At 49.6% G+C, this 11,658-nt stretch overlaps 1 protein-coding gene across 8 annotated transcripts in view; it reads right to left on the minus strand.

The window, feature by feature from the left end:
• Window positions 1-11,658, minus strand: part of Nfix (nuclear factor I X) — a 98,365-nt gene that overhangs the window by 68,001 nt on the left and 18,706 nt on the right. For 3 of the 8 annotated variants that reach the window (XM_017794943.2, XM_029557401.1, XM_017794944.2), the window contains exons 1-2: window positions 2,629-2,675; window positions 1,103-1,634 (exon numbers count right to left, since the gene is read on the minus strand). In XM_017794943.2, the coding sequence (XP_017650432.1) occupies window positions 1,103-1,634; window positions 2,629-2,631 (535 nt within the window). In that variant the 5' untranslated portion in view covers window positions 2,632-2,675. Of the gene's footprint in view, window positions 1-1,102; window positions 1,635-2,628; window positions 2,805-11,658 lie in introns of those variants that run through there. The other 5 variants (XM_008855448.3, XM_008855455.2, XM_008855453.3 and 2 more) reach the window with 3 other exon arrangements.

Here is an 11,658-nt window from a genome sequence, read left to right on the forward strand (position 1 = left end):
AGAGAGAGAGAGAGAGAGATCTGGAAGCCTCTCATTACAAGTTGGTTGGGCATAATGTAAACACACTTCTGCCTTGCTTAATCACAGAGTGCCGACGTTTAGGTTTCAAAGGCGGCAGTAAATTGGGCGTAGCTGAGTGAAGGCTAAAAATTAACCAGCCATCTCTGTTTCAATTTGTAAGAAAACAAAAGCGGAAAGAAATTATAAAAAGAGAAAGGGAAACGGGGGAAAATAAAAAGGACTAGAGCACTAAACTAGCCCAGCCCAAAATTCAGGGCAAGACCAGAAGAACACAGGCGACTCAGAAAATACTTGGGACACAAAAGGGAAAGATTTTTGCAGGTTTTGTTTGTTTAAGACTTCTACAGCAAGCTACTCCCCAGCCAGGCCTGCTCCCATACATCTTTGCCCCCAGCAGAGGGCCAACCTGGGCCACTGGCCCAGTGGTGGGTATCTATCCTGAGGCCACATCTGCCAAACCAAGGTAGAGGAAGAGTTCAAGGAATCTCACTGTCTATGAAATTAAATTAGTTTCACAGCTTCTCAACAGCAAATCCCAGTCAAAACAGCTCCCACCTGGGCTTCTTGGGCCCCAGAACCAGCCCCTGTGCCTGCTTTCCTCTTTGTGGTTCATTCAGTCTCATATGAGGGCATGTCAGTCATCCCTCTCTACACTGACCTGCTCCCACCAGCTTGTGCCAAGTCCAGCTTCTCCTGAGAAGAGCTGAAGCTGCAGGGAAGCCAGCACCTCTGCCCCATTTTAAATACCAGCCAGCAATGGTTAGTTTTACTGTTGTTATCATTGGTCTCAAACTCTCACCATCACGGGTAATTCTGAGACATCTTGGGCCGGTCCTAAGACCGACAGCATCTTTCAGATAGGAAAGACAGAGATGCACAAAATGGGCACCATGGCAAAGGAGGAGAGGAAATAGAAGAGGAAGAAGGGAAAGGGAAAAAGATACAGAGCACATGACGTTGGCCCTGGCAGGATAGGTACACCAGTGAGGCCCAAGGCTTGTTGTTTAGAAATAAGAGGGACAGTAAACAGAACAAATGCTAGCAAGTGAAATAAAATGGGGGAAGGTTGAGAGCCACCTACCTGGAGTGTGGACAAAATAAGCCAGATAAAGATCCAGTTCTTTGATTGTGACTCCAATGTGATGTGGTTGGACGCACAGGCCGGGGTTTGAGCACTGGGGCGACTTGTAGAGCCGCTCCCCATCAGTACTTTCCAGGGGGATCCCCTTAAACAAAATCACCATGACCAGGTCCAGCCGCCACACCTTGTCAGCCTGGCGCAGGCAGTCAATCCGCCGGATCTTGCCCTTCTGGTCAGGGTTGGAGAGCACACAGCAGGGGGGTTTCTTGCCCGTGATGGTCAGCACAAAGTCCTCTCGGAACTCAGGCCGGATATCTTTGCGCAGCTTGGCCAGCAGCCGGGAGGCCCACTTCTGCTTTATCTCCGGCTTTTCACCTAGCAGCTCGTCCTTCACCGCCCGCTCCTCGTCCTTCGACATCCGTTTCTCGTGCTTTTTAAAGTACTTGCGCTTCCGCGCCTGCAGGTTGAACCAGGTGTAGGAGAAGGCTCGGACGTGAGGCAGCAGCGCCTCGATGAACGGGTGGAACTCATCCTGCAGGCGGCAAGCCGGGAGCATGCGGGGCGAGGGAGGACGGGAGGAGGGGAAGACGGGATGAGGGGAAAAGAGAAGGAGAAAGCTGCGTTAGAAGGGGGAGCACAAGGAAAACCGCCTTCTCTTCTTCCTCCTCCCTCTCCCCGTAATTTTCTCTTGAGATTGTTCTCCTAAAGTATGGTTTGAAGCCACCACCAGCTTCGCCAGCCACTCGCTCCCATCTCAGCCTCAGCAACCAAACAGAAGACTCAGAGCCTGTCCACACACCTATTCTCTCTCTCCCCCTCTCTCTCCCTCTCTCTCACACTCTCTCTCACACGCAAGCATGGACAATGTTGCTGTGTACACACACACACACACACACACACACGCACACACACACACAGCCTTGCTGGTATCCCCAGGCTCTGTCTACCCATGACATCTCCATGTTCTACGGCAGCCACCAACTAGGGTCAGCTCGCCCCAGGGCAGTGTCCCGCTGGCTGCACTAGGTGCCTGTGGGTGCACAAGCAGGGTATGCAGGAGCTGCCTCCTGTCCTCCTGTCCAGCACTAGCCAATGTTTGGCCATCCACAGTGGAGGAAGGGGCTTTGGGTCCCCTCTCACCAGGCTGTTTACATTTTCTTTTCTCCTAATCCAGGTGGAACATCCATGCCAGCATTTTTTAAAATCAGATCTAAATCCTAAATATGTGGTTTCAGCTTTGTTATCAGCACTGAACTGTTAACCATAGTAGTAGTGAACAAAACACTTCTTGTTAGCACAAATAAGGTGGTTTCTCAGCCACATTAGGGTTAAAAGCTATAAAAGTAGTCTTGTGGCCCCAACCCCAGCCTCCCACAAGCCCCCCTCCACCCTCTTTTCCTACTCAACCAGGTGACAGAGGACAGGGTTCTCATCAGTTTTTTTTTCTTTCTTTCTTTTGCTTGTTTGAAGTTTAAATAATTGATTTCTTTTTACAAAAATAAAGCTGGAAAAAATTAAATAATTACCATTGATCTGACGCACCCGGCAGAGCCCAACGCCTGATTCTGAGATTCTGGACTCAACAGAGTTGTGAGTTGGGGGCGGGTGGCGGGAGGGGGAGGAGGAGGAGCAGGGGAGGAAGGTAAATGTTTTAAAGGGGGTTATTATTGGTGTTCTGGGGAATAGGGGCCGGGCTTGGGTGTATTCTCAAACCCTCCCCCCCCACCCCACCCCCAACGCTCCACTGCACAGAAGGGGGATATTAATTTTTTTTTGAAAAGGAGCAAAAAGAAAGGTCAGGGGTAGCAAGTAGACAGCGAGTGAGGTGGCCGCCACACACACCAGGTAAACAAAAGCAACAATTTTTTTCAGTTTCCCCCTGTGCATCCTCTTCCAGTTCAAAATAAAAGAGATCAAAAACCTGCAAAATTTAAAAATCAAAACCAACCTCCCACCATCTACTCCACACACAACAGTGCCTTACCCCCCACCCCACCCCACCCCACCCCTGCAAAACAAAAACAAAAACCAGGAGGAAAAGCAGCAGCTGAAGAGAAAGGCTTTCAGCCCTGGCAGCAGTACAGGGTGTAAACTTGGAGCTGCCTCCCTTCACCCCACCAGAGGAACAGGGGAGCTCGCAGATTCCCGGGGAAGAGGGCGAGTTCTGACCGGCTGCAGACCGTTGCTGGCAGACGCAAGAGAGAGGGAGCGAGGGAGGGAGGGAAAGAAGAGGGGGAGGGAGAGATGGAGGATCCGAGGAAGACGGGGATGGGATGGGGTGTATGATTGTGCGCTTGTGAGTGTGCACGTGTGTGTGTGTGTGCGCGCGCGCGCGCGCGCGCAAGAGGGTGTGCGTGCACAGGCACTGCTGGGTTTGTTGCTCCTTTTCTCTCTCAAACTCCCTTTTCTCTCCCCTTTCATGTTCAATCCCCATCCATTTGTGTGTGCCAAGTCAGTAAAAAGGGGGGAGGGAGAGAGAGCTAGAGCGAGAGGGGGGAGAGGGGGAGGGAGGGAGAGAGCGAGAGGAGAGAGAGAGAGAGAGAGAGAGAGAGAGAGAGAGACCTATTTGGCAAAGACACATTGCGGAGCAGCCAATGGCTGCGTCCACAGGGAGGAGGGAGCTGGGAGAGCCAGGAGGGTGGGGAGAGCCCCCCGGCAGTTGGAGACCAAAAACAATTTGCCCAATCGACAAGTTCCCGTCTAATGAACAAGCAAAGTCCAGCAGTTATGAATTTTTCATCCCAGGCTCCCACTCGGGTCTATTTGGCAGCAGCCACCCAGCAAACTCAGGGAGTGGGGGACTGGGATTGAGGAAGACACGAAATTTTTTTCAAGCCAGAAAAAATAAATAAATAAAGGCCTGACTCCTGGCGGGCTGGCGGCTGGGCGGGAGCCCCAGAAGGCCTTGGGGAAAGCAGCTGCGCCTTCTCTCTGTGTTTTAGTTTCAGTCTTTCTCTCAGCCCCCCCCACTCTCTCTTTTTCTGGTTCTAGATTTTTTTTTTTAATAGAGCACAGAGGGGCAAGTGGAAGTTTTCCTCCCCAGCCCTATGTACCAGCCTCAGAAGCTATGAATAGAAGAGCTCCAAAACTGTCCAGTCAGGAGCACTTCCAAGGCTGAGACCAGCCTGGTGGGTATAGTTACCCCTTGGTCCCCAGATCTGGCTGCCTGCTGGACCCAGGAGCCCTCCCAAACAGAGGCAGCACCCTGTACCTCCCAGCCTCTTCCCCAGCCCCTGGCGAGCTCTGCAGCCTCCCTCAGCCCACACCGAACCGTGCTCCATTAGTGGTGACGAGGGATGCCAACGCAATGCAGCATGGCTCGAGAAACTGCAACAGTTTATTAAAATAGCCTCCTGTCACAGCACTCCTCTGACAAGCACTACACGCAGCCACAAACACAACAGCCAGCCCCTGGGAAAAGTAACAGAGGCAGAAAGACGGACACTGCCTTGCTTTGCCCATATGGCCTCCCCTACTGTGAAATTCTTCCCCTCCTCCAGATTTGTCCTCTCTACTCCATCCGGTGTTAATTTTCTTACCTGTCCCTCCAGTTAATCCAGACTAAAGGGCTAGAAATAAAGTGCTAGGTGAAAAAGGATAAACTGAAAAGCCTGAGTGCTGGGGGGACTTGAGAAAGGACTAGGACAAACAGAGTTGCCTCCAGGAAGCCAGGACACCAGGGGAGACCAAGTCACAGAGTGGATTGTCTGGGGAATCCCTTCTCCAGGTCCCCAGCTTGGAGCTTCCTCCTAGTAAGTTCAGAGATGGTGCTCTTGGGAGGGGGAGCACCACCTTCATGAGGGTCTCTTCTAACTGCTATCGCTATCGTAGGCCTTAAAAAGCAATAAGGAGATAGTCTGGAAATGCCAGGGAGAGCAGAGGAGGAAGGACATCAGCAGCAAGTGCAGACTGCTCCAGCAGTCCCCACAGCCACCCTCTCTGTAGGCTCAACCCTCAGCTGACAAAGGAAAAAAGGTCACTGCTCACTCATGCCCCTTTCCTCCCAAGGCTGAAATCCTGTGATTGGTGGCCTTTTTGTTTGGTGGCAGAAAGATTCCTGGAAGAACGAGTGCCTGGGGTGTGCCAAAACAAAAGCACCACCCCCTGACAATGAGCAGTGCCACCCAACACCTGGGACCCCATACCCTAAATAGGTAACTCCAGTGGAGTGAGCTCACTGCTGACCCCAGAGACATAGCTAGAGGGAACAGTGCAGGAGGCCAGTGCCATCACAGACAGGCCTCTTAAGGTAGTTTTCAATAATTCACGTCCTGTGAATAACAGGCTTTGGTCCAACTAGCCAAAGATGGCTTAGTGCTTAGTGACATAAGGTATTGAACCCTGCCTCTCCACCTTGAGGAAGCAATTTCACTTTATAAAGTCAGGATAATGTCCCAAAAGCTGCAAATGAATTTATTTGGTGAAGGTAAAGTGGTGGTACTATTTTGGTATTCTGATTATGCTAAATATCAGAAAGAAAATGGCCTACGTAGCTTCGTGGCAAATCCTGGCTTGTTCCTTTCATAGACCACAGTGCTGGTGTAACAACCTAGCTGAGAGATGAATATGGATAGATCCATGGAAGTTAGAAAAACAGGACAGTGGAAGATTCACTCTTTGAGGGACTGAGGAAGGGAAGGGTCAAAGGTCCTTAGAGGGCAGGCAGATCTGAGAAGTGACAGGACTAGGGAGTATATGCAGGAAACCTTAGGGACTCAGGCAGATCCTTGACCAGAAATGGCAACGGGCTCTTCCTCAGAGAGACTAGGAGAATGAGGAGATTGTCAGCTGTCCTTTAGTGGTGGTGGGGGGAAGACAGGGAGGCATAACCTTGAAGGTGAGCAGAGGATCTTTGGGCAGCTCCTCTTGCACCTTGCTCCCTGCAGGACCTACTGGCTTCCTATAAGCAGGTCATCCCAGTAAAAACAGCGCTCTCTCTCTGTCTCTCTCTCTGTTCCATTTTAAACACCTCAGTCAAGCACAGCTCCCCTCCATGGCCCAGTCCTTAGATCCCATAGGTCACTGGTGGGGGGCTGCCGGCAGCCCAGATACACCCTCCAGAGCCCCAAACAAAAGGAGACTGTCCCCCTTTTGTCAGGAGATAGTCTTGGCACCCACTGGAAGGTTACCTGTCCCTGTCCCAGCTTCTTCCTTTCTCCCTTCCCACCCTCTGTCAGGAGGTCACACTTCTGCACCCAGAACAGAGCTAAGAAGTAAAACTATTGACAATTCAAGGCTTTTCCAGGTCTGAGTCCGATAAGAATAAGGGTTCAGGGGATGGAAAGAGCAAACAGAGGGCCACTCAGGCCACTGAGGAAGAGGAGGGCAAAGAAGCAAAAGGAAGAATGAAGAGGAAGCCACCAAGGTTGGAAAAGAGATGCTAAGAGCAAGAGAGGAAAACAACAGAGGAAAAATTGGGGTTTGAAAGGATATTTCTTTTTTTTACTTTTTATTTTTTTGCAAGAAAAATCAAGAAGCCAGAAATACTACTTTGAAATCAACATGGACTTTGATTTTTTGAAAATAAATTTTCTGGCTTGATGAAAGACAGGCCTCAGTCTTTCGCTGATGAGAATATAGAATTTGGTGAAAAACAGCAATAATTTCTGCTGAAACACAGCTTCAATAAATCGCCATGCCTGTTTCAGCCAATACCACTAGAAGTGTGCCCCCCCCAAGGTTGAAGATTAAGCATGCCACAGAGAAAGGGAAATGGGGGGGCAGCAAAAGGCAGGCCCAGGGACACCACACTGGGCCCAAAACTTCAAAAAGGACAAAGATAGAGAAAAAGGCAGCAGAGAAGGAAAAATAAGCAAGAAGGAAAAAATAGAGAAGGGCTCTGAAATGGGAGAAGAAAAACTAGCTAAGAAAAATGATGGCTTCTTGTGGAGATAAAAGTAAAGTCCATGGTTTTCAAGAACACCACAGATAGTCCTGTGAACCTTGGGACCATTTTATACAAAAATAGAAAAACAAGCCCAACACCTCTCTTATATGTACAATAGTCAAAATTCCTCAAGAAAACAAAATAACCACCCCCAAAATTGATACAGATTTTACAACTGGCCTTTGCCTGCCAGCAGTGAGGCATCTAAAAGCTCAAGCAGCTGTATTTTAAAACCCAGCCATTGGTGTGGTAGTCTCTTTATCTTTAAAAACAAAATCTTGTTTGTCTTCAACTTGCTGGCTTTAGGGCCTAAATATATTCTTTCAGATCCTAGGCCTATGCTGATTTGGGTAAGCATCCATGGTTAGAACACATAACTTACACAGAAATTATCAGAAATTCCAGGATCCATTTTACTAGTGCATATCTGCAGACTAGGTGAGGAAAGATGCAGGAAATTTAAAAGGCCACAAATAGAGCCCCAATGAGTTCACCTAATCCTCATCATTTTACAATTCAGCCTTGGTCCGGACTGACAGAGGCAGCTTCATACCCCCGCAACACACACACACACACACACACACACACACACACACACACACAATCTCACGATCTCCCGTGGAAGGCCGCTGAGAAGGCCGCTGGCATACACTAGGGACCGGACTCTGGCAACAGCAAAAGGGAAAGGACCTGGCTGATTATTCGAGAGGTAGGGCCTCCCTCTCTGGGGGTGGTGAGAAGGGGCTCTGCAGCAGAGCGAAACTATCCAAGAGTCTGGAAATGCTAGGAATGGAAACCGGAAAATGCACTTTCCGAGGAGGCTCCGATAATTTGGACAAAGCGGGTTTTGGCTGATTTGGACCTGTGTGCCTCAGCGTAGGGACAGAGGCCACAGGACTTACATGGAGAGTGTCCTCAGGCTGGTTGTACAGACTTGCCTGCACCCTGAGCAGGGTCTCATTTGGGGCCTCTCTCAGAAGCAGGCCACACAATTCTCTCCTGTAAACTGTCCCTGTTGTACCCCCCGCCCCCCCTTTCTCCTTTCTACAAACAGGGAGCTGTGGCCTGGGATCGGGCCAACAGGCAGCCTCATTCTGGCTAGAACACTCCCCTGCTCCAGGCACATCTCCCCACACCCTCTTGGCACAGAACAAGCTAGGGTAGGAATGGGGGTGTTGGAGGAAATGATCTATTCTCTCCAGTACCACTGGAAATTGTTTACTTTCATCTTGTCTTCTATGGGGACTAGGAAACAAAAACCTTAGTCTTTAATTCATTATTTAGCTTGAAACTTCTATGTCACCAAATACAAGTATATGCCAGGAAGGCCAGAGCCCTCTCCTCTAGTCAATGGACTGAGGGGGTGGGACCCTCCAAAGAGGATGTAGGACAGGTAATAGCCAAAGGCTTCAAGGGGCAAAGGCAGTGGGGCCTCACCCACCTGGTTGGCTTTGAAAATGTCACTCCACAGTGGCCCAGGGCCCAGGAAGAGGGAGGAACCCCACAGACCAGCTTCATAGCTTTCTCTAAAGAACAGAAAACTGACAAAAGCAAAGGGCAGAGCAGCACAACAGTGAGTCTGTGCAAGAAGCATGTGGTGAAAATGTCTGGAGGGTAAAAGGGAAGGCCAGGGCAAAGGCCAGGTGTTGAAACTGTGCTAAGCCTGCAGCAGGTCTCCTTCAAAGGCTCCACTAAGGCTCAGGGCAATCACAGGGGTGACAAAACCTGAAAGGTTGTGGCCATTCCAGACACCTCCAGAGAGATCAGTTAGGATCCCCCCCCCCCAATCCCCTTCATTTTCTCTTTAGCGCTTTCTCTGCTGCTAGAAAGAGAAAAGCAGGCTTCTCTGGATCCCTGAACCCAGCCAGCCTGTGCTGGGGCACCCTTGGCCCAGAGGGAGCCTCTTTCTTTAGTTGCTGCAGCAACAGGCAGAGCCTGGAGCTCTGGGATTTTCATTGCTTAAGGGTTCTGGGGAAGCTGGGTTGGCCCTGCCTGGGCAAGTGGCTTCCCCAAAATGTGCAGTTTCAGGATTCAGGAAGGACATTTTCCAATCCCTCAAAATGTACTGTTCCCCAATTATTTTATGACTAGGATCACTGCCAAGGAAACCCTAGAATCCTAATTTCCCTGGTGCCTAGCCCCTGCAGACAGAGGCTGGCACTGGGACCTAGAGTCGTTCGGATGGTGCCCACCCTCTGTCGAGAGCTCAGTCCCTCCCCGGCTCCCTTTCTTTCTCACCCTCTCTCCCCCTCTGTGTCCTCCAGCTCCAACACAAACTGTTTGCACGGGAAGTCTCCCTCTATGACCCGATTCAGCACACACAAGAGAAAACTGTGGGCGACAGACCCAACGTCCTAACGAACTTGAGTTAATTAATGCTAAGGAAGAAAAGAGGCGCCCTCCCTCTGTTGAATCACGGTTCACTAGCCCTTTCAGTTTGCTGTGGGTGGAGGAAAAAAAAGAGAGGCTTTTTGGTTCAAATATTTTTGGGGGGTGAAGAGAAAACAAAAACACTACAGAAGTAGGGGTGGAGGGTGGTGTAGCCGCTACCTGCCCAAGAAGAGCAGAGTCAAAAAGAGGGAGCCGGTTGTGGGCTGCTGAGCATCCTCCCCTGCACCACTGGTCAGAGCCACTCTGGGAAGGCCGGCGCAGAGGCAAACGGAGAGGATTATCAGTGGCTCTCTAGCCTGTTCAAATAAACTGCTCCAAAAATTATACTATTAGGCTATGACATGCGTATTTTTTAAAAGACCAAATCCAAAGATTCAATTTCAACAAAGCCATGAAACTGTTTTAACAGTGCGGAAAACCAAAGTATGGATGGCAAGCATACAAAAAAACTTAAGTGTGCAGGGAAGAAGAGGTGGCAAGGGGGCAAGGGGGAGAACAGCTGCAATTTTGCTTTCCAGATGTTGACAGCAAAATGTAATTGGCAAGGAACTTACTCCTTTTAGTTCTTATTCTCTGGTTCTGAGACTAAAATCCACTTCTATACCTAAGTCTGTGAGCTGCCTGCAGGCCCTTGGCACATGTGCACGGGTTAGGAATCGTGTACACCACATGCCTTTGAGCTATTTTATCAGCCCTCTAATTTTTATAAGCCCTTCCAGCAGAACTGAGCAAAGCAGGCTGGAGTAGTACTTTTTTATTTTAAATTTTTTATTGTTATTTTGTAATATGAGGCTTTTCTTTTAAACTTTTAAGGCCTGGGATTCCTTTAAAAAAAACTTTTTAGCAGAGGGTGAGGTGTGGAAAGAGTACAGACATCTTAAGCACATTGCTCAGTATACGTCCACAAAAAGAACACACCCATGTAACTTCACCTAGATTAGGAAATGAGTATTTTCAGTACTGCTGAACAAGCCTTAAAATTTTAAGGTACAGAATTCCCATAATTTAGGAATCTCTATGAATAGTTCCTGTGAATACCAACTGTGTCAACTGTGAACATCTATGTTCACTCATGTTGGAGACCAGACACCAGCTTGTGTTCCAGTGTGACCACACAAATGTATAATGAATAAAAGTCCTCAATGCCACAGAGTGTGTATTTGTGCGTGCCTGTGTGTCTTTCGCTCTGTGTCTGCCCAATGCTGATCCCTCACAGGGCATCCAACTGTCTGTACAGTGGTTTAACAGACCAGCAAGGCATGGGGCAGGGGAAGACCCACAATAGTTAAAAGTAGAACAGCCTTAGTGACAGAGAAGAGCAAGTCCCCTCCTCTTAACCTGCCTGCAGGCACAGGCTGGGACTAATGTAGGTCAGGGGGCAAAGTGACAGAGCTGGGTCCCTAGGTTAGAATGTGCACCATCAGGGCAGTCAGTCTTTATGGCTGCCCACCAGATCCCTACTGGGAGATGAAGAGACTGAAAGAAGGAGGCTGAGAAGAAGCAGGGCAGCAGGTTAGCCTGGGGTCCTGGAGCTCGGCTGCCACTGGTGAGGGAGACTAAGCCTTTCCTGTCTGCCTGCCCCTTAACTGGCTCCAGACCCAGCTGGCTCCCCCTCACTTTCACTAACACTAAATTTACTTTATAATTTTAAAATTTAATTTAAGGGAAAAAAGCAGGAGAAAGCACTGAAGGCAAAATACCTCCCACAATATCTCTCCAAGGAATGGGAAAAATCTGCTTATGTAAAAAGACTAATGCAAGGGATTGATGAAAAGTCTGAACACCAAATAACAAAGAAAATTAGAGAAACACGTTTAATTAAAAACACCTGAAACAAATAAGTAACTCCCTGGGTCGCTCACAGGAACTCTGTGGATGGGCCTCTGCCCCTCTTCTTGCCCACTCTCCCATTCCTTTCTCACAGGGAGTCCTGTCTTCCCCAGGCACAGTGAGGGACCCTCTTCCTTCTAAGTGCCCACCCTACACCTCCTGGGAAGGCCTAAGGCCGGAAGCAAATCTCCACAGCCCCAGACAGCAGCCCCCTTTCCCATTCCCAAATCTCTTCAGGCAGTGCCCAGCCTCTGGACCTGGACCCTGCTCTTCCTCCCTAAATCCAGGCCCTGTGGGTAGTAACATGGGCACTGCCAGGGGCAGGATGCCAGGTCCAGCCCAAGCGGGTAGCTCTCTCCCCTACAAAGTGCAAAGGACCGCCAAGATGGCTCTCCAGAACCACATTTTCTTTCCCTATTGCATGTGGGCTGGGGGGCTGGGGGGCTGG

The sequence above is a fragment of the Nannospalax galili genome, unplaced genomic scaffold (assembly GCF_000622305.1).
Source record: "Nannospalax galili isolate Female #2095 unplaced genomic scaffold, S.galili_v1.0 scaffold47, whole genome shotgun sequence".
NCBI lineage: Eukaryota > Metazoa > Chordata > Mammalia > Rodentia > Spalacidae > Nannospalax > Nannospalax galili.